The sequence below is a fragment of the Podarcis liolepis genome (genome assembly GCF_965112155.1).
Source record: "Podarcis liolepis genome assembly, chromosome: 6".
Lineage (NCBI taxonomy): Eukaryota > Metazoa > Chordata > Lepidosauria > Squamata > Lacertidae > Podarcis > Podarcis liolepis.
Window position 1 is genome coordinate 3,617,541 of NC_139559.1, and position 25,609 is coordinate 3,643,149.

Below are 25,609 nucleotides of genomic sequence, written 5' to 3' on the forward strand. Positions count from 1 at the left end.
CTCTTCCTCCTCCTAAACCAATAGGAAACCCCGGCGATCGCTCCAGAGAGGTCTCTCTCTCCGCCCAGCTAAGGTGGCCTCGTGCTTTGCCGACTCTATTTTCGTAAAGGGACATGTAACTCGATCTGCGGCAGGCAGGCGGCCCTGCGCTCGTACATTCCGCGCCGGGAACATTGCATTCTGCCGGCCTCCCACACTCTCTGCTGCTGGAGTGAATCACAGATTTCGAGTTGTAGATCCCAAGCAGCCTTCTGCCTGCCTTAACTGCGCAACATTACACTAGAGGAGGCCTGCCATGTTCACCCACGATCCAGAGGCCTGTGTGCTGCTGGGACAGCTCCCCAGAAAGCGTTGTTGTTTTTTTGCAGGGATGTCCCGGGAACTGAGCAGAGAAGGGGCCGGCTGCTGCGTAATTGCGCACCGTTCTTCCGAGGCAGGGAGGCGCATCTCCCTTGCATGCCCCAACAGCCCTGGCTTGTCACCGAGCCAGGAAGACTAAAGGTTTTGTTCTCTCTGAACACTGGAGCTTTGTCCCGGCGGTGGAGCAGCAGCAGCAGCAGCAGCAGCACCGCCTGCCCTTGGCACATACACCCCCCCCCCCACGATTACGAAAGAGGTGGAGTTTATCCTCTACTGTCAGCGTGCCAGCTGCAGGAGGCGGCCAGGAAAAGGGCATTTCCAGGAGTAGCGTCTTTGCCATCTTGGAGGAAAGGAGCTTTCTCCGGATCAGGAGAAAGAGGCCGGGCGTTTGCAGCAGGTCTGCAGCTGATTTATCGGCTCCCCAAGGGGCAAGCAGAACTGCCACCTTGGAGAGATCCTTTCCACCTCCTGCCTGGTCCTAAGAAGTGAAGGGAGGCAGTGGGGAACTCTGCCAGGCCTAGCGAGAGAAAAACCTCGCCCCCTGCTCCATACCTATTGCTGGGGATTTTGTGGAAGAGAATCACACACACACACACACCAGGACAACTTCTGCTCTCTGCCTAGAGTGTGCTTTGGACCATGGGCAATGGCATGAACAAGGTATGACTAATGATGTGCAGAGGAAACTTTATCTGTGAATGCGATTGGGCAAAGCTGCTACGGAGTGTACATTTGTGGCTGGCAAGGCCTGATGGGGGTTCTAGGCTCTGGAGGGGCAAGGCAGAGAAAGAGGGTTTGTTTCAAGCGGGGGGGGGGAGGGTAAAACAGATAATTTTATTATTTTTGTAAACCACTTTGAGATTTTGTACGTAAGGGGTTTATAAATCTTGGGAAATGGAATAAACAAGTATAGCTGGGGTCTATCTCTTACCAGCCCCTGTCAGGGATGATAATTAAGAGTTCAGCAATATCCATAGGGCCACCAGCTCCAAGTCCCAGAGATGTTTCACAAAGCTTTTAATTTATTGGAAGCCACCCAAAGTGACAGGGGTCACCCAGTCAGATGAGCGGCATATTATTATTATTATTATTATTATTATTATTGCCACAATGAACCTCCTCTGATTTAAGGGACACACCGCAGCCCTCAGGGTGGGACCCAGACATTTTTGCCACTTGAGAGGCAGGACAAAATGGTCACCCCTCCCCACAGCAGACACAGATGCCAGCTGGACTAGCAGTTGGATCTTTGAATTTGACACACCTAGCGATGGTGCAGCTCTCTCCCGCCGCGTGATTAGAGGGGGAAACCCTCAAAGCGATTCACAAAGCGAATGAAACAATAAACTTATCAGCAGAAACAGTCAAAAGATAAAAACAGCAATAAACTAAAAGTAGATTAAAACATACACCTTCATGTCTGCGTAGGCTTAGCTAAGCAAGAATGTTTTTATCAGGCACTGGAAAGAGTGCAGAGTAGGTGCCTGATTGGTGTCATGAGGCAGGGAGTTCCAAAGTGTAGGCAGAATTAATTTATTAAACATAATAATAAAAAATAAAAATAATACATTTTATTTATACCCAGCCCTCCCACGCCAGAGCTGGGCTCAGGGCGGCTAACACCAGTAAAATTACAGTAAAAACATAATGGGGGGGGAACCAATTTAAAATACAGGTTAAAATGCAGTTTAAAATGCAGCCTCATTTTAAAAGTAGCCCATAGATCAAAACCATAAGGGGAGGGAAACATAAGGGTCAGACTGAGTCCAAACCAAAGGCCAGGTGGAACAGCTCTGCCTTGCAGGCCCTGCGGAAAGATGTCAAGTCCTGCAGGGCCCAGATCGGGGCCACAGCCGAAAAGGCCCTGGCCCTAGTTGAGACCAATCTAACCACCTTGCGACCTGGGACCTCCAAAATGTTGTCATTTGTGGACATTAAGGTCCTCCGCGGGGTATATCGGGAGAGGCGGTCCCGTAGGTACGTGGTCTTAGGTGGTGGCTATAATAGTACCTGTTTACACGTTAGTTTGGGGGAAGGCACAGTAGGCTGTGTCGCCTGCACAGCTCTGCCCCCCAGAAAGACAATGGCCAGGGGGCTTAGGAGGGGCAGCTAGGGGCTGCAGCTGTGATCCCCTCACATTGTCCAATGGTAGGGCCGGGACCAGCAACTGCTCTACTGATACAAAGTTACCAGTGCACAGGTGACGGTAGCAAGGATGTGTGGAAAGGTTGCAGTCAGCTCACAAGCCCAAACTGCTCACCAGGTGTCTTTTGCCACTGTTTCCTTCAGGGAGGAGGGGGCTGTTGATGGCTGCTGGCCAGCAATGCCTCTGAATGCCAGCAGTTGGAAACTGCAGGAGCAGAGAGCTGCTCTTGTGTTCGAATCCTGCATGCCAGTTTCCCACAGGCAACTGCTCAGCCAGCCACCGTGAGACCAGGATGATGGACTTGAAGGGCCATTGGCCTGATCCTGCGGGCTCTTCTTATGTTCTTTTTTGTGCTTCTGTCTAAAGCAGGCAACCACCTTCACCCGCAACCACCCAGCTTGCCAACCATCTCTGTCTTGAGAATGCGACAGAATTCTGCCTCCGTTGCAGAACTAAACTAGTTCAACGGATATGCCTTCCTGCTCTCCAGGAAGCCGACATCCCACAAGGAGCCTTAGTGGGGTGATTCCACAGTCCTTCCTCCCAGGATTCATGGAGAACGGGTATAATAATAATAATAATAATAATAATAATAATAATAAATTTATTATTTATACACCGCCCATCTGGCTATGTTTCCCCAGCCACTCTGGGCGGCTTCCAACAGAATATTAAAATACAATAACCTTTTAAGCATTGAAAGCTTCCCTAAGCAGGGCTGCCTTCAGATGTCTTCTAAAAGTGTGGTAGTTATTCTTCTCTTTGACATCTGGTGGCAGGGCGTTCCACAGGGTGGGTGCCACCACTGAGAAGGCCCCTTGCCTGGTTCCCTGTAATCTTACTTCTCGCAAGGAGGGAACTGCCAGAAGGCCCTCGGCACTGGACCTCAGTGTCTGGGCAGAACAATGGGGGTGGGGACGCTCCTTCAGATATACTGGACCGAGGCCGTTTAGGGCTTTAAAGCTCAGCACCAACACTTTGAATTGTGCTCGGAAACGTACTGGGAGCCAGTGTAGGTCTTTCAAGACATGAGTTATATGGTCTCAGCGGCCGCTCCCACTCACCAGTCTAGCTGCCGCATTCTGGATTTGTTGTAGTTTCTGGGTCACCTTCAAAGGTAGCCCCACGTAGAGCGCATTGCAGTAGTCCAAGCGGGAGATAACTAGAGCATGCACGACTCAGGCGAGACAGTCTGTGGGCAGGTATGAAACCAATATAGCTTTGAGGTTTCCCTCAAAGGGCATTTCCCCTTAATGCCATTATTGGCCAAGAGGAATAGATGGTGTTATAGATGACTCTTTTCTTCAAAGAGGTGCTGGAGCTTACAGAATAGGGGGCACATGGTGCCTATTTTGTATGCTGTAGTGCAGGGGTGGGAAACCATTTCTGTAAGCTAGATCCTATCCTCCTGGACCTTATTTGAATGGTGGGCGAGGCTGCTCCTTTTCCAACCACCTGGTGTCACAATGTCAAGCTACTTTGTGCTTTGACGTCCCAAAATTGGGACGTCGAAGGGCCGCCCACAGCTTGCAAAGGATCCTGCAGTGTGCTTTGGCGTTCGCTGCCCATCAGTGGTGGTCTTGGTCTGTGGTCAATGGTGATGGAGGTAGCAGCTGTGGCAAGTTTGCAAAGGGGCGTTGGCCAAACCCAGCAAACACCAGGAAATCAGAATTATTCCAGCGGAGCCGATAGGAGGCTCCCGATTTCTCAGATCTTTCAACCCATCACACTTCCTAAGAGCTTGCCAGTCCCTGCAGCTTTCCTCAAATCTCAGTTCAGCACTTTGGCAGCATAGCAAACAGAGATGCATATCTGTCAACCGTCCCTTATTTGGCGAGAAACTCCCTTATCCCCGCTGCTGTCCCTTATTGATGATGTCCCTTAAATTTCCCGGGTTTCAAAGGAAGCAGCTCCTCTCCCTTCCTCCCTGCTGGCCAGGGAGGAGGGAGGCTCCAACTGTGTTGCTTGGCTGTGTTGCTCACCCAATAAGGAGTCTAAGAACGACTGGGGGTGGGGTGGGGCTTGCATGCCTTGTGCCGATCAAATCGGCCGCCTTGCCTGGGAACTCGCCTTTGCTCAGCGCTTCCCAGCGAAGAGGTGACGGTGGTTTTCTTTGCTGCTTCCCCTTTGCCGGGTTGCTGCGCTGTGGGAACCACCACTTGAGGCTTCGTTTGGCTGCTGGCTGGGCTTTCTGGCTTTGGCTTGGAGGAGCTCAGAAGGTGAACATACCTGTGCTTGGAAAATCCCTTATTTTGGCTGCTGATCTCTTATTTTCGAGGCTGCTGGTCCCTTATTTTCAAATCTGTAAGTTGACAGCTATGCAGAGATGTGTGAAACCAACAGCCCTGGAGAGAGCAGGTGCCTTTGAACCACAGAGAAAGGAAAAGGAAGAGGCATGTGTGCTTATGTTTCAGGGCACTCACACACTGAATGAAGCCCCACAGAGCCTGAATGTTGTCAGAGTTGCCACATCCAGAGCATCCCAGGCACTGAAATTTCAGGGCTCAAACCTGAGACTTAAGGGCGGGTTCTGGCGATGTCACAGGGGTGGCCCCTAGAGATGGAAGTTAATTGGGACAGGGGAGGGGAGGAACGCGGGACCCCCCCCCCCCAAGTGTCTATGCTATATTTTGCAGCCAGCTCCTAGGCTAAAGCTTCAAAGTTGCATGCAAAGTTAATAAGTTTCTTTTTAAATTAAAAGCACACTTGCTGACACGGATGTTCAAGTCCTTCACCTGCCAGCTGGAGAGGGCCAGGTTAACCGGAACTTCAGGTCGGACCCGAAGGTCTGGCAACCCTAGTCAGAATTCAGAGAAACCTCCAACTGCCTGGGGAGAGCCTCTGTGCCATGAAAAGAAATAAAAAGAATATGAAGAAGAAGTTGTTCTGTGTTTCACTTTGCCTATGGGCACTGTAATTTACCCATCACAGAGCTACAGTTCCCAGCACCCTTAACAAACTATCGCCCCAGGAGTCCATAGGGGAAGTCACGTGCTTTAAATGTTTATGGTACAAGAAATGAGTCTTCCTGTGTTTTGGCTCATCTTACTCCCCCCCCTTTCCCCCTCCTTCTCCCCCCCTTTTCCTTTTCCTTTCCTTTTGCCCCCATCCTTCTTCTTCTTTCCTTTTTTCCTTTTCCATAATGGCTTATGTTTTATGCCATGTACTTTGATATTTTGTGTAGGTTTTTTTTTAGCTTTTTTCATTATTATTATTAAGGAATTTTCTTTTGTCATTTTGGTTGTCTATATTTATGTGTATTTGTTTGAAGCAAAATAAAAGTATTTAAATTAATAAATGTTTATGGCGCGCACTCAGAGCCCTTCCCTTGCAAGCTGAAGCTCTCCGGTTCAACCCCCTCCAGGAAGGGTTGGGAGAAACTCCTGCCAGAAATCCTTCAGAGCTGCTGCAACTGACAGCGACTTTCCTTTTTGTGTCCAACAGATTCTCCCTGGGCTTTTCCTCGGCAACTTCATAGGTGAGTCGTCTGAGAAATGGGCGTGCTGCAGATCCTGGGAGGAATAATAGAGGCCTGTGTTTCTTTTGGATTCTGCTTGGCGGGGATCCTGTGCCTGTCTTAGCCCAAGAGGCCATCTGCGGCTTTCCCTGTGGCTGCATTTTCAGGGCGGGGAAGACTTCGCCATTTGCATCTCTGCCTGTTGTCCTGACCTTTGTTTTTTTTAAAAATGATATTTATTGAAATTTTACAGACAATAAAAAGTTACAAAATAAAAAATAGAAAATAGAAAACAGTAACAATAATAAAAGAAAAAGAGATACAAAAATACAACGACAAAATACATAAAAAGTAAAAAAAGAAATTAAAAAGAAATCAATATTTTCATGTCTTATATTTCATTTACTTGTTTCCTGACCTCTTCACACACCCCTTTTTTGTATTCCAGTTCACATGGTTAGTTCAGCAAATCCTTACCCTCTATCATTTATCTTTACTCAATATCTTAACCTATCATAACTATATATTTTCAACCATTTCAATCCGTATTTACATATTCTTGTTAATCTTTTTACCAATACCGCTTATTTTCAATCCAACATCCCTTTAACATTCATTAATTTTACAGTATTTCTGCAAGTAGTCTTTAAATTTCTTCCAATCTTCTTCGACCACCTCTTCTCCCTGATCTTGGATTCTGCCAGTCATTTCTGCCAGTTCCATGTAGTCCATCACCTTCATCTGCCATTCTTCCAGAGTGGGTAGATCTTGTGTCTTCCAATACTTTGCGATGAGTATTCTTGCTGCTGTTGTGGCATACATAAAGAAAGTTCTGTCCTTCTTTGGCACCAATTGGCCGACTATGCCCAAGAAGAAGGCCTCTAGTTTCTTCAGGAAGGTATATTTAAATACCTTTTTCATTTCATTATAGATAATCTCCCAGAAGGCCTTAATCTTTGGGCATGTCCACCAAAGGTGAAAGAATGTACCTTCAGTTTCTCTACATTTCCAACATTTATTATCGGTCAAATGATAGATTTTTGCAAGCTTGACTGGGGTCATGTACGACCTATAAATCATTTTCATAATATTCTCTCTTTACATGCCGTAAATTTTATACCTGTGGTCCACAACTCTTCCCAGTCAGCAAACATAATGTTATGTCCAACATCTTGTGCCCATTTAATCATAGCAGATTTAACCGTCTCATCCTGAGTGTTCCATTTTAACAGCAAGTTATACATTCTTGAAAGTATCTTTGTTTTAGGATCTAACAGTTCTGTTTCCAACTTTGATTTTTCCACCTGGAAGCCAATTTTTTAATCTGAATTATAGGTCTCTCTTATTTGGTAATAGTGAAGCCAGTCTCGCACTTTATCTTTTAGTTTCTCAAAACTCTGCAATTTCATTTATTATTTTTTTATGATATTTATTGAAACAAAAGAATTTTTTCTTTTACTTATTTTCTTTTAACTTATTTCCCGGACCTCCTCATACCTCCCTTTTTTGTATTCCACTTCAATTTATTGGTTCAGCAAATCCTTACAGTTTGTAAATTTTAAATCTAATCTCCATATATTATGTCCTATATCTTGTGCCCATTTGATCATGACCGATTTCACCTCCTCATCTTTTGTTTCCCATTCTAGCAGAATACTATATGCACCTTTCAGAATCTCCTTGCTTGTCCTTTGAATCTATTGCTTCAGGTCCTCCCCTTTAGAGCAGCAGAAAAACAAGCTTTCTCCATCTTCCATGCAACAGCCTTCCAGATATCTGAAGATGTCTATCATATCAGCTCTCGGTCTTCAGGTGGCCAACCATCATGGATACTTTAGATGAGATTCCTGTGTTGCGGGGGGGGGTTAGACTACAGGATTCTTGGGGTCCCCTCCAATTCTATGATTCTGTCATTCTACTCTGCAGGCTAAACATACCCAGCTCCCTCAGCCGTTCCTGCTAAGGCTTGTCTTCCTTGATCATCTTGGTCACCCTCCTCTGCCCACCTTCCAGCTTTTCAGTATCCCCATTGTCTCATGTTAGGGCTTATCCACACTTATGTTTCACTCTTTCCAGCAGATGCCTGCGCTTTTTAGTGCTCCGTGTCCAAGCTTTTGCCTGAAATTTCCCCACAAAACCCGCTCTTTATTTTTTTTAATAAGATATTTATTAAGATTTTTCAAAGTGTTACAAAATAAAAATAAAAAAGTAAGAAAATACAGAATAAAAATAGTTAAAAACAACTCATTCTTTCCATTACTTATTTTTCATTAGCTTATTTCCCGGACCTCCTCACGCCTCCCTTTTTTGTATTCCAGTTCAGTTTGTTGGTTCAGCAAATCCTTACCCTCTTTATTTATCCTAGTCTTTAATCTTAAGCTATTGTAACATTAATTTTTTACCTACTTAATAATCCATTTTTCATATTCCTTTATAGTATTACAGCTGAAAACCCCTTAATTTCTATCCAACTTCATTCTAACATTCATTAATTTTACAATATTTCTGTAAATAGTCTTTAAATTTCTTCCAATCTTCTTCCACCGACTCTTCCCGCTCTTTAAAGCTGCATCGGAGCAAACGTCAGTTCAGGTTTTCCACAGACTGGTGTTTGCACCAATTGGGCTTTAAAGAGCAGGTTCTTGTGGGGAAAGTTCCGGAGCCAAAAAAAAGGTGTGTTCAGCCCATGCCTGGAAAGAGCAGAGGAAAGCAAAGTTTGGAGAAGCCCTTAAACACAGTGCTATTTTTCTAGAAAAAGAGGTGCTGGACTTCACTGTGAATATCTCCCTTGTTCTCTTAGAATGGCAATGGCGTCCACTTGAGAGGCCTGCCTAAACATAACTGCATGTTTAATGCTCTGAGATTATTTCTGGCAAAAGCAATAGATGGCCATTGTTCAGAGGAGGTGTGGGGATATTTGGACTTCCACTTGGAAGGGACCCTGAGGGTCATCTAGTCTAACCCACTGCAATTCAGGAATCTTTTGCCCAACGTGGGGCTCAAACCCACGACCCTGAGATGAAGAATCTTGTGCTCTACAGACTGTGCTATCTCTCAGGTGTTGCTGGACTACAGCTCACATCGTCCCAGAGCATGAACGGGTTTAGAGGTTGCCATGAATGTTCTCCTTGTTTCAGGATCCAAGAATTTGTTAGACTGAGCATTTGTTCTTTTGCTGTCGTCTGGCAGTGAAGCGAGGGCACATGATTTCAGCATGCGATTCTGCATATTCTGGTTTGCCAGGCAATCAGCAGTTTGTGCATTCACATCCCTAAGTTGCTTGGGTAATAAATAAGGACGACTGAAACAATCACACTGTGTTCCTCCTCCTCTTTCTCCTAGATGCCAAAGACTTCGACCAGCTGAGCAGGCACAATATCACCCACATCGTCTCCATCCATGAATCCGCACAGCCATATATTCCGGTATGAGTGAGTTGGGTTTTTATTGGAGGCAGGGAGGGGGTTTCAGTGCGCTACTCTAAGACAATGCGAGGCAGTGGCCTCCGACAGTGGATTTTGGACATCACTGGGGGTGGTAAAGCAGCAGGCAGATCTAATCCTTGGGTCCCAATCCGCTGGAAATTCCCCCTCCTTTGGGAGCTGTATAAAGGTAAAGGGACCCCTGACCATTAGGTCCAGTCTGACCGACTCTGGGGTTGCGGCGCTCATCTCGCTTTATTGGCCGAGGGAGCCGGCGTACAGCTTCCGGGTCATGTGGCCAGCATGACTAAGCTGCTTCTGGCGAACCAGAGCAGCGCACGGAAACACCGTTTACCTTCCTGCTGGAGCGGTACCTATTTATCTACTTGCACTTTGATGTGCTTTCAAACTGCTAGGTTGGCAGGAGCAGGGACCGAGCAACAGGAGCTCACCCCGTTGCGGGGATTCGAACCGCCAACCTTCTGATCGGCAAGTCAGTTTAACCCACAGCGCCACCCGCGTCCCATGGGAGCTGTATGGGAGCACACTATTGAGATCAAACAGGCACGTTCCCTGTACTCTTTTTGGCACCTGCTAAAAACATTCTTATTTAGACAAGCCTAAAGTTTAGAATTTGGGGTGCGGGTGGTCTAAACCACAGAGCCTAGGGCTTTAAAGTTTAGAAAGTTGGTGTGAGTTTTAATCTGCATTTCAAGGAAAGAGAGCCCACAACCTCCTGAGGGAGACAGTCCCACTGTTGAGCAGCCCTTACCATCAGAAAGCTCTTCCTGCTCTTTAGCCAGAATCTCCTTTCATGTAACATGAATCCTTTGGTCTAGGTTTTAACCTCGAGAGCAGAAAGCAAGCTTGTTCCCTCTTGCATGTGACAGCCCTTCAGATATTTGCAGATGGCTATCATATCTCCTCTCAGTCTCCTCTTACCCAGGCTCAATCCAGCTGCTAGGGCTGGAGTTATAGCATGTGGTAAAGTTTCTGCCTTGAAAGCAGAAAGGTCCCAAATTCATTTCCCGGAATCTCCAGACAGATTCCCTGTCTGAAATCCTCTTAGGAATTTTAAATGATGATATTCCAAAAGATAAAACTAAATTTTTCATATACGCGACGTCTGCAGCAAGAATCCTGGTGGCTAAGTATTGGAAAGGGAATCAGCTACCCACTAGGGGAGAGTGGTTATGTAAGCTTTCAGAATATTCAGAATTAGCCAAATTGACAGATATAATAAAACAAAAACCCAAAAGTGAAGTGAAAAAGGAATGGGAGTGCCTAAATGATTACCTTAAAGGCCAAGGTTCGAGGACAGAAATCTGGCTGTGTCTGGAATAACCTTGGAAAGTGAAAGGATAAGAAAGAGGGGTTTATATCTAGATGCTAGGATACAGACGATAAGGAAAACAGGAAGACATAATGAGAGGTAAAGGAGGTGTTGTGGGATTGGTGGAAGTCAATGTTTGTTTTTCTTTTAGTGTTTATATTATTATTTTGTAAGATTTGGATATATATTTTTGTATGCTTGTTTTTGTGCATTGTTATTTTTCATGTTGTTGTTGTGTGGAGAATACTAATAAAATTAATAATTAAAAAAGGGGGGGAAAGAAATCCTATATTGTCAGTGTAGACAATATAGAGCCAAGTGGACCAATGAGCTGACTTTGTATAACTCAACTTCTGCTGTTTCTGTGTACCTCTACCATGGATCTATGGCCACTCCCAATCAGCCTTATAAGAAAAAAGAAAGAACAGTTAAATTGGGCAGAAGGAGATCTGGGGTGCAATGCAAAAGACCCAAAGTTTAACCCGCCTTAGATCACCACCTGCTCCGCACAGCGAGATATAAAGAAAATGTTTGGAATTCCTCCTGAACTCAGCCCAGATACAAGGGAACACAGGAAAGTGTCTTTTAATGAGTCAAGTCATTGGTCTATTCAGGTCAGTATTGTCTGCACGGACTGGCAGCAGCTCCCCAGGCTTTCAGGGAGGGGACTTTCCCAGTCCTACCTGGAGATGCCTTGGGGGATTGAACCCGGGACTTTATGGCAGGCGCTGCACCTGTTGAACTTCTGCCTTTCCTCCTGGGAGCCTCATCTCAGTCATTGGGTGTTTGTTTTTCCAGGGAATCATCTACCTCCGCATTGCTCTGCCAGACACACCAGAGGCCAACATGTAAGTAACGGTAATAATAATAATAATAATAATAATAATAATAATAATAATAATAATGTTGCTATTTATACCCCACCCACCTGGCTGGGTTGTCCCAGCCACTCTGGGCAGCGTCCAGCACATGTAAAACATAATAGAACATCAGACATTTAAAAACTTCCCTAAACAGATCTCTTCTAAAAGTTGTATAGTTACTTATCTCCTTGACATCTGATGGGAGGGTGTTCCTCAGGGAGGGCACCACCGTTGAGAAAAGAAGGGGAGAAAAGGTGTTTCAGCAAACGAATTAATAAACTGAAACTGAATCCTGACGAGACAGAAGTCAGAGATGTTGGGAATCTGGGTTGGGGTCTGCCACATGTTTTGCACAATCGCAGCCAGGCTTGTGTTCTCTCCTCTGCCACGAATTGCAAAACTGAAACTGGTGCACTGAGGAACGCGCATGTTAACACACCGCAGACCTGTCGCTCAGCCACGTGCAGAGTCCCAGTAAACACGATCACTTATATAATCCCATGGCCTGGAGGAAGATCTCGACGGTATCGCTTCACTCCAGTCCTGCAACTTTTGAGTTTGCGCAAGAAGCAAAAACCAGGTCAGGAAGTTTTGGTTCTGTTTTGACTGAAAGTGCGGCTTCAAGCTGAAACGCTTCAGCTCCAAACCTTGAGGGAAGGAGAGGGGCAGAGAAGAAGTTCCATGTGGGGTATGGGGCATAGTAAGAGTTATTTTTTGAGAGCTTGTTGTTGTTTAGTCGTTTAGTCGTGTCCGACTCGTCGTGACCCCATGGACAAGAGCACGCCAGGCCCTCCTGTCTTCCACTGCCTCCTGCAGTTTGGTCAAACTCATGTGTCCAGTTCTGGGCACCACAGTTCAAGAAGGACACTGACAAACTGGAACGTGTCCAGAGGAGGGCAACCAAAATGGTCAAAGGCCTGGAAACGATGCCTTATGAGGAACGGCTAAGGGAGCTGGGCATGTTTAGCCCGGAGAAGAGGAGGTTAAGGGGTGATATGATAGCCATGTTCAAATATATAAAAGGATGTCACATAGAGGAGGGAGAAAGGTTGTTTTCTGCTGCTCCAGAGAAGCGGACACGGAGCAATGGATCCAAACTGCAAGAAAGAAGATTCCACCTAAACATTAGGAAGAACTTCCTGACAGTAAGAGCTGTTCAACAGTGGAATTTGCTGCCAAGGAGTGTGGTGGAGTCTCCTTTTTTGGAGGTCTTTAAGCAGAGGCTTGACAACCATATGTCAGGAGTGCTCTGATGGTGTTTCCTGCTTGGCAGGGGGTTGGACTCGATGGCCCTTGTGGTCTCTTCCAACTCTATGATTCTATGATTCTATGTTCGTAGCTTCAAGAACACTGTCCCACCATCTCGTCCTCCGTCGTCCCCTTCTCCTTGTGCCCTTCATCTTTCCCAACATCAGGGTCTTTTCCAGGGAGTCTTTTCTTCTCTTGGAGCCTCAGCTTCAGGATCTGTCCTTCCAGTGAGCACTCAGGGCTGATTTCCTTCAGAATGGAGAGGTTTGATCTTCTTGCAGTCCATGGGACTCTCAAGAGTCTCCTCCAGCACCAGAATTCAAAAGTATCCATTCTTCGGCGATCAGCCTTCTTGATGGTCCAGCTCTCACTTCCATACATCACTACTGGGAAAACCACAGCTTGAACTTTTGAGAACTAGTCCGAGTTATTCCTGCACTGCAGGAAGTTGGACTAGATGATCCATGGGGACAAGTCTCTGATTCTATTCCATCCCATGGTCTTTTGGGGCTAAGGTTGTGCAGAGTCTGCTCTTGAAATCTGGCTCCCTGGCACTGAACCCTGTTTTGGCTTTGTTTTCGTCCTTCCAGCAAGAAGCACTTCAAGAAATGTATCCATTTCATCCATTCCTGTCGCCTGCATGGAGGGAACTGCCTCGTTCACTGGTATGTTGACTTTTTTTTAGGGTTGTTTCACTCGGCTGTTGTGGGCTTTCTGGCGGGGGGCACTTGGGGGGCACCTGGGAGAAACAGGGCGCCTGCACAGCCTACTATGATCTGCCTGATGTTGCTGGACTACAACTCCCATCATCCCTGGGCACTGGGTTATGTTGGCTGGGGCTGATGGGAGTTGGAGTCCAACTCAGCACTTTATGCACTTTTTGAAACGTTTGGCAAATGGGAATAATAGCCATCCTTTGAAATGGACACTTCTCCAGATTTTGCACATTTCAGCGATGTGTACTAATTGCACATACAGTAAATGGTGCATATAACTGCATATATTAGTGAAAAAATATAATACAAGAATGCATATTGGGGAAATTTTATTTGCAAAAAAAAAAAAAGCATGTTGGGGAAAATTGCATTTAAAAACTGCATATTAGAAGAATTTGCATTAAAATGCTGGAGAATTTCCATGAGGATTAAAAAAATAAAAATAAAGAAAGAATTACAGCCATACCTCAGGTTAGAGATGCTTCAGGTTGCGTTTTTTTGGGTTACGGACCCGCCAAAACCCGGAAGTGCTGGAACGGGTTACTTCTGGGTTTCAGTGGTCGCGCATGTGCAGATGCGCTAAATTGCGCTTTGCGCATGCGCGCTGAATCGCAAGCCGTGCATGCGCAGATGCAGCGCTGCAGGCTGCAAATGCTGTGGGTTGCGAATGTGCATCCCGCATGGATCATGTTCACAACCCGAGCGTCCACTGTACAAACCGATATGGAAATGTAACTTGTCCCAAAAGATGAGAAAGCAAAATTGATGTTTTTGCTCGCCTGGAAGGCACCAAGAGGATGAAGGCTGCTGGGGGGGGGGGGCAGGTAACAGAGCCATTCTGTCTTGCTCCCCTGCAGCACATGTACCGGTCCTTGCCCTTCTGCTTCCCTGCCCCACCCCTTTCTGTCCCACTGGGTCTCTTCCTATGTTCTTCAGAAAGGGTGTCTCTCACCATTTGCCTTCCTGTCACACTGAGCCATATCCCTGCCAGGGATCCTCTAGTGTTGCCTCGAGGTCCAGGGCTTTTCTAGAAGTGAGGTTCATGCTCCATGATTTTTGGTTGGCAAGGAAAAATACAGTGGTGCCCCGCAAGACGAATGCCTCGCAAGACGAAAAACTCGCTAGACGAAAGAGTTTTCCGTTTTTTGAGTTGTTCCGCAAGACAAATTTCCCTATGGGCTTGCTTCGGAAGACGAAACGTCTTGCGAGTTCTTGCGAGTTTGTTTCCTTTTTCTTAAAGCCGCTAAGCCGCTAATAGCCGTGCTTCGCAAGACGAAAAAACCGCAAGACGAAGAGACTCGCGGAACGGATTAATTTCGTCTTGCGAGGCACCACTGTAGTTTTAAAAGCCTGGACGCCAAGATCCAGGCTTTAGGGAAGTACTCTTTGACCAGAGAACCCCAGCAGAGATTTAAAATCTCAAATCATGCAGGAAGTAAAGTGTGGAAATCTAGGCTGTCAGACCATTAAAATATGTGACTTCCAAGACAGTCCCCTCTTCCCCCATCGTAGGAAAAGACCAGACGTTTGGTAAGTTAAAAACGGTTTACTTACAAACTCTCCAAAGGTCAGGTTCATGTGCTTTCCCACACAGCAGTCAGAAAACACAGGTGAAAAAACTTGGCTTTGTTACAGTGGTGAAAGTCCCTAAATTATTGGTATAGGAACGCAAGGATGGCTTGTAAGAGACATGCGGCTGAGCTGCAGCAACCAGCTTTAGCCTCTTCACACGCTGAGCTTCTCAGGTAGATGGGAAGGAGAACAACAGGCTTGATTACTTTCCTCCCAAGGAGTGGGGGAGTAGCCTAGCTAAGCCTGGCAGGACACCTGACTCTATGGCTTTAACCCCTTCATGCATTGATCAGACTTAAGCATGTTGGTTCTAGGAAGTTGGTTGTCCCCCAGTAACAACCCCACGAGAAGGTCCCAAGCGTGGCTTCACGTTTGTTGGTGGGTGGGAATGCAGGCAGAGGGCCTTGCGACAGGCCAGGAGGGGAGGCAGAGGTTTCTGATGGCTTCTCCGTCTGCCTCCAGCCTCGCAGGGATCTCCCGCAGCACCACCATCGTCCTTGCGTACGTCATGGCCGTGACACAGCTGAACTGGCACGACGCCCTGGAGGCCGTCAAGGCAGCCCGGCCAGTCGCCAACCCCAACCCGGGTTTCCGTCAGCAGCTGGAGGAGTACGGGGGCAGCCGGTCTGTGAAGAAGGTGAGAGCAGGAGACACGTGTGATGTGGTATGCCTGCGAAGGGTTTGGGCATAGACAGAGATGGTTTAACATTTGGATGCTGCGTTAATCTTTATATTTTGATGGTTTTGCACCTGTCATTTGCACAAACCCTGGGATCCTATAGAATGAAGGGTGGTCCAAGCATGCCATCAATCCTTCTAATACAGTTTGCCTGTTGCCTCGTCAAGCTCTTAGTGCATCTGACTTGGAGCTGTCTGTGCTGATTGGCAGGTGGCGGTGATGGGAGGGATGAGAATACAGTGGTACCTTGGTTCTCAAACTTAATCCATTCTGGAAGTCTGTTCCAAAACCAAAGCATTCCAAAACCAAGAAAGTAATGCAAAACTGATTAATCCGTTCCAGACTTTTAAAAACAACCCCTAAAACAGCAATTTAACATGAATTTACTATCTAACGAGACCATTCATCCATAAAATGAAAGCGATAACCAATGTACTGTACTATAAAATAAATAAAACAATGTGGTAGATGATAAAAATTAAAATTATTATTTTTTCCTTACCTGCACTGATGATAGTCATTGTTTGGATGGGGGTGGCTTTTATCCATTTCTGCAGTCACTCAATCAATCAATAAGTAGCTGAACTGGGATCTACACAGTCACAAAAACAAGTTAACTGATATTGGATTTTGTATAAGTTTATATGTATATATGTATAATACCAATAAAAATTTATCAGCAAAAAACAAAAAACAAAAACAAGTTAACTGAAAAAGCCTAAAAACAAAACAATGCTAAATAAATAGCAAAAACAAAAGCACCAAATATAAGCTCCAAATATCACCTTAGAGCACTGCAATCGGAAACGGATGGCTTGAATTAGAATGGGGCGACGCAAATTGGCAGCACAACAGGAAACACAGGGGGATGCAAATTAGCAGCGCAACAGGAAACACAGCACACTCGGCTTCTGAAAAAATGTTCGGAAACCAGAACACCAACTTCCAGTTTTGCAGCGTTCAGGTTCCAAGTTGCTCGTGAACTAAGCTGTTCAGTAAGGTACCACTGTACAGAGCGCAGCGAATAGGAGCCCAGCATTTGAGTCAGGCTCAAGGAGTCCAGGTCAGGGGTTTCTCCCAGGTGAAGCTGGACATACTGCCAGGGATTTAACCTGGCACCTTCTGCATGCAAAGCTACCAGGTGTTCTACCTCTGCGCTGCGACCTTTCCCTTAAGACATAGGAACCTGCTTCGTACCAGGTCAGATCATTGCTCCATCCAGCCGACTGGCTCCCTGGGCACTCGGGTGGTGTCTCTGCCCTTCATGCCGGGGATTTGAACCTGGAACCTTGTGTGGGCCAAGCAGGTGCCGTGCCACCGGCCTGCATCCCGCTGAATGGGCAAGGACAGCCTTATGCTGGGGAAGGGCATGTTGGAAATAAAGGATTCTGAGCGGGAGACGGAAATAGGATGCTTGCAATCATCAGCTTTTTGTCTTGTGTGCTGGAGACAGAAAAAGACAGATGACAGGGGTGGACAGCGGTCCGGTTCACGCTTGCTTACAAAGTTTGCATGATGATGTCATATCTCTGACTTGTCATTACGCAAAGCCCTCGCCTCTCCGTCTCTGCAATGTTGGTGGCCGTTGTCGATGTTGTCGTTCTTCCTGCTTTTATTATAGAGCCATGACTGATGGGTCTGCTTATTTATTGTCAATAATAATAATAATTTTTTAATTCATATTCTGCCCATCTGACTGGGCTGCCCCAGCCGCTCTGGGCAGCTTCCATCAAAATACAAAAACATAATAAAACATCAAACCTTTAAAAATTCCTTATACAGGGCTGCCTAAAGTCAGATAGTTGTTTATTTCCTTGACATCTGAAGGGATGTTGGTCTTAGACTTAGTTGGTCTCTAAGGTGCTACTAGACAATTTTTAAGACATTTATATGTATTTCTACTGCATCAGATCAACTCGGCTACCAACCTGAATCTGAAGGGAGGGCGTTCCACAGGGAGGGTGCCACCACTGAGAAGGCCCTCTGCCTGGTTCTCTGTAGCTTCACTTCTTGCAATGAGGGAACCACCAGAAGGCCCTCGGAGTTGGACTGCTTACCTTTGTACCCCACCTTTCTTCTGTCAAGGTGGCACAGATGGGGTTCCCTTGTGGTCACCTATACAATGCCAGGCGATACCCGGTGATTAACTGACATGTGTTCCAAGATTACCTTCTGTTATGTGCTGAGTTGAATAGGATCCAAACTGCAGCAGTCTGATTGGTCCTAGAACAATGCAGCAGTATGATTGGTCTGCAGGAGCCACCCAATCCAGCTCCAGATAGAAGTGAATCCACAACCTGATTGGCCTACAGGAGAATTCCGGAACTAGCCAGTCACGTGGGGCCCATTGTGTAGATAATGTATATAAAACAGATACTTTGAGGGGACTTCCGTTCCCTCACCACTATGAGCTGAATAGAGAGCATGAAATCCACCCTCGACTCTGAGTATATTTCACCTTTGTAGTCATAAGGGCTAGTAACTTGCTGGGCTTTTTCGAAAGGCAAATTCTATGTTTGCATGGTGTAATTGTAATTGCAAGCATCCTCACTGCCTTCTTTTTGCAAGACATGCATCTGTGGCCAGAATGGCAAAGGGAGTCTTGCAAACTGTCCTGTTTTTAAATAGGTTTTTATTTTTATTTTTATTTTTATTAGTATTGTTTTACTACTCTGTTGTTTGCTGGCCCTGGTTCCTTTGGGAGGAACACTCGCTCACCACTCCCCGTCCCTTTTTCTCGTTGACAGATCCACCGGAGACTTGAGCGCAAGTATGGAGCATCGCCTTTTAGTGACGAAGAGGACATCAGAGCCCTGCTGCCACCTGGGAAAAGGCACCTGGTCCCCAGGAGAGAGGGGGCTCCGCAGACCCTGGTGCCAAAGGAGAGAGGAGCCAAGCACACGGACCCCTTTCTGCTGCGGATGAAGCAGACCTTCTCCTGCCTCCCGGGGTGTTTGAAATGACCCCTCTTCCAGGTGTTTTTTGGGGGGAAAGCACAGAAGCTTAGCACATCGGACTGGTTGGAGTCAAAACCTGGCAAGGGCTGTTCCAATCTCCTGGCATCACGAAATGCGCTCAGCTGAGAAACCTGCAGCACCCACGAGTAGCTACCCAGATCCATGTGGTCCACCCACCTCAGTCCCTTCCACTCGCTGAAACGGAGGAAAGTGTTAGGAGAGCAGGCCCCAAGGGACTTCTCTGCAGGTTCAGATGGTAAAAAATGCCAGGCACAGAGGTCGCCAGCTCCAGTGTCCGGCTGAGAAATAAGAGCCAGGGCTTCCCAGAAACAGATTATTCTTTGGGGATATTTTTTTCCCATTGCACGGGGTTCAACTAGATGACCCTTTAGGATCTCTTCCAACCCTACATTTCTATGATTCTATTATCCCAAGGAAGGTCCATATAGTTAAAGCCATGGTTTTCCCAGTAGTGATGTATGGAAGTGAGAGCTGGACCATAAAGAAGGCTGATTGCTGAAGAATTGATGCTTTTGAATTCTGGTGCTGGAGGAGACTCTTGAGAGTCCCATGGACTGCAGGAAGATCAAACCGATCCATTCTTAAGGAAATCAGCCCTGAGTGCTCACTGGAAGGACAGATCCTGAAGCTGAGGCTCCAAGACTTTGGCCACCTCATGAGAAGAGAAGACTCCCTGGAAAAGACCCTGATGTTGGGAAAGATGGAGGGCACAAGGAGAAGGGGATGACAGAGGACGAGATGGTGGGACAGTGTTCTCGAAGCTACCAGCATGAGTTTGACCAAACTGCGGGAGGCAGTGGAAGACAGGAGTGCCTGGCGTGCTCTGGTCCAGGGGGTCACGAAGAGTCGGACACGACTAAACGACTAAACAACAAGGAAGAACAATTCAGGGACTTCAGCCGTTCCAGAAATCACAACCAAGTGGTTGCCTTTTTCTTTATTTTTTAGCCAAATGGAGGCGGTTCTTGCACAACAAATGGCTTCCTTGCCCAGATGGCGCGCCAGGTCTCTCAGTTGTGAGTGTAGGTGGGTGCTATCGAGAGAAGCGAAAATAGCAGGATGGAGTGGAACAAAGCAGTCGTTTGTAGATGAGCATTGACGCCAACAGTTGGACCGAAGGAAGGGTTTTGGCCGGCGCAGTTTGTCCCGTTGCTCCCAGACGACGACGAGAGAAGCTGCGCTTTGCCAAAATTCTCTTCTGCACAACTACTATTGCAGCAGGAGCACAGAGGGGCTTTGCAAGAACTTCCTTTACCGAATGAACGTTACACCCAGTGGCCTCTTTCCCGACAGCGCAGGAAGCTGGCTGCCAGCGATAAACAGAGGTGGGTGGGTTTTCTCTCCCCCCTCCCCGCCCTTTGACCTAAGCCTGCCCTCTGCTGCGCTCTTAGACCAAACAGCTTTCCAGACTGAGGAGGAGAGTCAGAGCTGGCGCAATCCCCCAGGCCAGAGAGCTGATGCGCTGTGATTATTTCCTGCCCGCCAGCTGGGGGACTGTGAGCTTTCAAGATGCTTCTTAGCGAAGGTTTGGCAGAATGCAAAAAGGCAGGCATCGCACCATCACCGCCATCATCATCACCATCCCCAGTGGGACAGAAATGATGAATTTGCCAGCGACTCAGCAGTCCAAATTGCACTCCCCATGGGAGCGATCGTAAAGGATACGCCGCACTAATGATCAGGGTAAAAAATGATGCCGTTCACGCCTTGCAATGCAGCCACACACACACACACACACCCCAACCCCACCAGCCTGCTAAGCCCCATTCTCTCAGGCTACTAAATCCCTTCCTGTGCACTGGGGGCTGGGGGACCCTCTGGAGCAGATCTCGCTGGGCAGGGGGGCTGCAAGGGGGCACAGAGGAAGGATAAGTCACATCAGCACGCAGGCAGAAGTTTGCTTGCTCAACATCAGATATTTGTGGCCGCAACATCAAGACAGTTTTTTTCTGTGCTCACCCAAACCTCCTCCTCCTCCTCCTTTTTAACATTGCAACTTAGGAAAAGTTCTGGGAAACTTGAAGGCTTGCTTCCTATTGTGACACTTGGCTGAGTCCTAATAAAGGCGAGCCCCAGTTGTGGATGTTGGAATTTTTTCTTAAGGGCTGGCAAACTTCCTTTAATTTTTGTTTAGCGGAGAGATTGAAATTGTACACACACACACACACACGGATGAGTATGGGTAGAGTAAGGGAACAGTTTATTCTGGCATTTGTTATCCCAGGGATAACCAAACAGTTATACCTTTCTAGTAATAATAATAAATTAAATAAAACATACATCAGTATTTAAAAACAATGTTCTGTGTTTATTTATTTGACGTGGAGGGGAACGACATTGTGTTATATGTGTGCATATATGCAAACAGAGACCTCAGCCTAGAAACCCTCATGTTCTCTTCGCATGTGTGCACACAAGCACATTATTATTAAAATTGATATATTGCCCTTCATTCAAAGGGTATTTTGTGTTTTACAAAATAAAAACACAAAATACCTAACATAATACTACTACTGATAAAATAACCCCGACAGACACATTTGAAAGGGCATCAATTGTTAAATCAGCCAAAGGCCTGGGAGAAGAGGAATGTTTTTGCCTGGTGGAGCCTAATGATGGCGCCATGTGAGCCTCCCTGGGGAGAGCATTCCACAAACGGGGAGCTACCACTGAAAAGGCCCTGCTCCCATGTCGCCACCCTCCAGAGCTCTTGTGGAGGAGGCACACGAAGAAGGGCCTCAGAAGATGATCTCCGGGTCCGGGTAGAGTCATATGGAAAGAGGCGGTCCTTGAGGTATTGCGGTCCTGGGCCGTTTAAGGTTTTATAGATCAAAAGCAGCACTTTGAGTTGGGCCCAGAAAGCAACTGGAAACTGGAACCCACATATAATGCACTGCAGTAATCTAACTTAAAGGTTATAGATACACGATCTCACACACATGTAAATATTTTTTTAAAACAAGGTTAAACATATATATTAGTCCCCTTTATTTACAAATAAAGGGACCCTGTGCTTCCTAGAATATTTGAGTGTTTGGCCATGGCAAAATAAGAGGCAATCAAGTGACAATGGACATGTCTGCACTTAACAATAAGTCCAGCCACAGAAATTTGCTGGCTCCTTTCTGGAGAGTAGAGCACAGTGACTTTTGCTCCCCTCTGGTCCTTTTAGCTAAGTGTGGCATGACAGCCAAGCCAAGGTTTGGCTCAGCGTGCCGTCCAAACTGGAGCTGTGCTTAAACTCCTTCCACAGTCAGTCGGTAGTCAACCTGTGAGGATCCAGGGAGAGGCACCATCTTTCCGGCTATGTTTCGCTTCCAGAGATGAAACTTGAGATCCTGTTTGATGCTCCTACTTCAAACCCTGGAATGGAAGCAATGCGTTCATCTCCCAGAGGCCTCTTGGGCTTTTCATGCGCAACACCAAGCCTTTCTGATCTGCTGCAGCAAAAGCGGTTGAACGGATACATAGCAAAAAAAGGAAGGGGGTATGAGATTCTTAATCTTAATCTCAGGTCAGGGTTGCTGTGGGTTCAAGATCTATGTTGGGCAAAAGATTCCTGCAATGCAGGGGGTTGGACTAGATGACCCTCGGGTCCCAACTCTAGGGTTCTGTGGTTTTTTCCTTAGCACTATGCAAAAAGCCTAGAATGGCATGGGCACCCCCTAGTGGGAAATTCTGTCCTCATTGGCAAATGCTCCCCTAAGGAGATCTGCATGGGAGTTTCAGCGATCACTCTCTGAGCTCTGATTTCAGGCTCATTATTATCCTGCTACCTTTGCAGGTGACGCTGTGGGCTAAACCACAGAGCCTAGGACTTGCCGATCAGAAGGTCGGCGGTTTGAATCCCCGCGACGGGGTGAGCTCCCGTTGCTCAGTCCCTGCTCCTGCCAACCTAGCAGTTCGAAAGCACGTCAAAGTGCAAGTAGATAAATAGGTACCGCTCTGGCGGGAAGGGAAACGGCGTTTCCGTGCGCTGCTCTGGTTCGCCAGAAGTGGCTTAGTCATGCTGACCACATGACCCGGAAGCTGTACGCTGGCTCCCTTGGCCAAGAAAGCAAAATGAGCGCTGCAACCCCAGAGTCGGTCACTACTGGACCTAATGGTCAGGGGTCCCTTTACCATTAACTTTGGAAGACATGACCAGAAGCACAGCATGTACAACAAATGGGTTGCACAGGAGGTTTTCAGTGGGAAACTGGAATGGGTCCCTGATCCAGACTGAAGTCTCGCTGTCTCCCTTAAGGGGAAAAAAGGAGGTAAGGAGATGCTGCAAAATTAGATACTTGTGTGTGTAATCAAAATAAAATTGTGCTTTGCTCAGGGGCCCACAACTTCGATGAGAACCAGCCCTCCGTATGAATTTATTCGCCATGGCTTGTACACCACCTATCTACAAACTGCAGTCAAGGCATCTTAAGAAAGAGCACAATGCCATGGTGTAAAAAACAATAATGCGTCAATTATTTGTTTGCAAATTTTTCTATGCTGCTCCATTAAATGCTCTCTCTGTTGAAGAAGAGCATAGAATCAGATAATTGTAGAGTTGGAAGGGGCCCACAGAGTCATCTAGTCCAACCCCAGGGAAAGCAGGAATGACAGCTCTGTGTGTGCATGTGCGCCCCCCGCTGTTTAGCAATAAATGAAGGTAAGGGATATTAAAAAAAGGTCCAGTATCAGAGACCACAGAGGGATGCAGATGGCGCTGTGGGTTAAACCCCAAAGCCTAGGACTTGCCGATCAGAAGGTTGGCGGTTCGAATCCCCGCGACAGGGTGAGCTCCCGTTGCTCGGTCCCTGCTCCTGCCCACCTAGCAGTTCGAAAGCACATCAAAGTGCAAGTAGATAAATAGGTACCACTCCGGCGGGAAGGTAAACGGTGTTTCCATGCGCTGCTCTGGTTCGCCAGAAGCGGCTTTGTCATACTGGCCACATGACCCGGAAGCTGTACGCCGGCTCCCTCGGCCAATAAAGCGAGATGAGCGCCACAACCCCAGAGTCAGCCACGACTGGACCTAATGCTCAGGGATCCCTTTACCTTTATCAGAGGCCACATGTATCAGAGTACCAACCTGTGGGAATCACTAGAGGGAAGAGTGTTGTTGTGTCTGGATTCTACTTGCAGGATTCCTGGGGGTACTGGGCTGGCCACTGTGAGAACAGGATTTGGGGCTAGGTGGGCAATTGGCCTGTTCAAACAGGTAAAAAAGGTAAAGGTAAAGGGCCCCTGGATCATTAAGTCCAGTCAAAGGCGACTATGGGGTTGCGGCGCTCATTTCACTTTCAGACCAAGGGAGCCGGCATTTGTCCACAGACAGCTTTCTGTGTCATGTGGCCAGCAGGATTCAACCACTTCTGGTGCAATCGGACACTGTGATGGAAGCCAGAGCACACAGAAATGCTGTTTCCCTTCCCACTACAGTGGTACCTATTTATCTACTTGCGCTGGTGTGCTTTCGAACTGCTAGGCTGGCAGGAGCTGGGACAGAGCAACGGGAGCTCACCCCATCGCGGGGATTCGAACCGCCAACCTTCTGATTGGCAAGCCCAGGAGGCTCAGTAGTTTAGACCACAGTGCCACCCACGTCTTTTGGTTCAAACAGGGTCTGGGTACTGGCAACACTATTGGCTTGTCTTATTTTAAAGATGTAAGCACAAATTGTGGTTCTGTAATGACGACGCTTTAGCTGTGATTCCTGCATTGCAGGGGGTTGAACTAGATGACAGTTCTATGAGTCTATGAACGTACAAATCTGTTCCTTTTAATTTTTTTCAAAAGGCAGATCAGTCAAAAGTACAGACTTATCTAATGCACAGCGTGGTTTTCACCCTCTGGCAGATGGATAACTGACAAAGTACTTTGATTGCACTGAAAGTCACAGAGCGTTCCTTATTTTGAAACACTGAAATATAATATTTGAACACACACACGCCCCCAAAATGTGGGATGAACGAACGATTGCCAGGAAGACGTGTCAATGTGCAAGCAAATCGGAATGAATGCACAGTCATGCAACCTCCTTGCAAAGCGCCGGGGCTCAAAGAAAGCTCCACACAGACTGAGCAGGATCTAGCCTCCACGTCAGATTTGGCAAGCCAGTCAGGATGGCTGATCAATACACAGGCCGTCCCATAGCCTAAGGCAGGATTCTGACCACCAGGCCACTACGACAAGGCCCACATCAACAGCCATGCAATCTATCCCCCCCCCCCCCAAGCGTAGAGGAGCCTTTTTCCTCCCTGCGATCCGGGCGGGAGAGTCGGAGACATTTGTATTCCAAAGTCATCATGCAAAAAGTGTTCAATTATTCATTCCGGCTAATTGCCGCGCGGAGCCTGAAATGCACATTAATCGCCTCATCAGCCTGAGAGCCGTTAGATGAGGTCATCCCTTTGACGAGGCTCCGCAAATTGGTTCTCCCCTCACCTGTCCTGATCTTGCAGCAACTGAGCTTCTACTGTACCTCTAATGTTAAATAAATTGGAGTTCTTGTTATTAAATATACCAAGAAAAAAGAACACCAAGAACTCAGGCCAATAACGAATTATTGTTATACATATCCTTATGAGTTTGAGTTTGTAATCTCTATTTGCGTTTGCAATCCTTGTCAGAATACTTTTGAATGGATTAGTTTTTGCTAAAATTGACTATTGATTTGTGAGTAGGGACCACTCCCATGACTGAAACTTATATTGGCCTGAGTTCTTGGTGTGCTTTTTTCTTGAGCTTCTACTTCTGACACCCACACAAAAGAACCCAAGGAGGTTTAGGAGAGCAGTCAGTGCTTTTAAGGGTGATTCCCAATGGCAAAGTATCTGCACAATAAAAGGTAAAG

General features: G+C 46.8%; 1 protein-coding gene and 2 long non-coding RNA genes across 3 annotated transcripts in view; 2 read left to right on the forward strand and 1 right to left on the reverse strand.

The window, feature by feature from the left end:
- The window catches only part of LOC310708973, a 52,675-nt gene that overhangs the window by 509 nt on the left and 26,557 nt on the right, over positions 1 to 25,609 (forward strand). The gene's annotated exons all lie outside the window — the stretch shown is intronic.
- On the forward strand, positions 536 to 21,072 carry DUSP15 (dual specificity phosphatase 15). Its single transcript, XM_083507771.1, has 8 exons — positions 536 to 1,020; positions 5,951 to 5,984; positions 9,306 to 9,388; positions 11,517 to 11,566; positions 13,420 to 13,494; positions 15,580 to 15,754; positions 18,544 to 19,192; positions 19,655 to 21,072. Exons 1-7 carry the CDS (start codon positions 1,000 to 1,002, stop codon positions 18,757 to 18,759), a joined length of 654 nt encoding a protein of 217 aa, XP_083363897.1. The 5' UTR covers positions 536 to 999; the 3' UTR covers positions 18,760 to 19,192; positions 19,655 to 21,072.
- LOC310708928 lies at positions 17,682 to 18,537 on the reverse strand. The gene is made up of 2 exons (XR_014527225.1): positions 18,255 to 18,537; positions 17,682 to 17,965 (listed from the first exon to the last, which is right to left on the reverse strand). It is a non-coding gene; the product is annotated as an uncharacterized lncRNA (long non-coding RNA).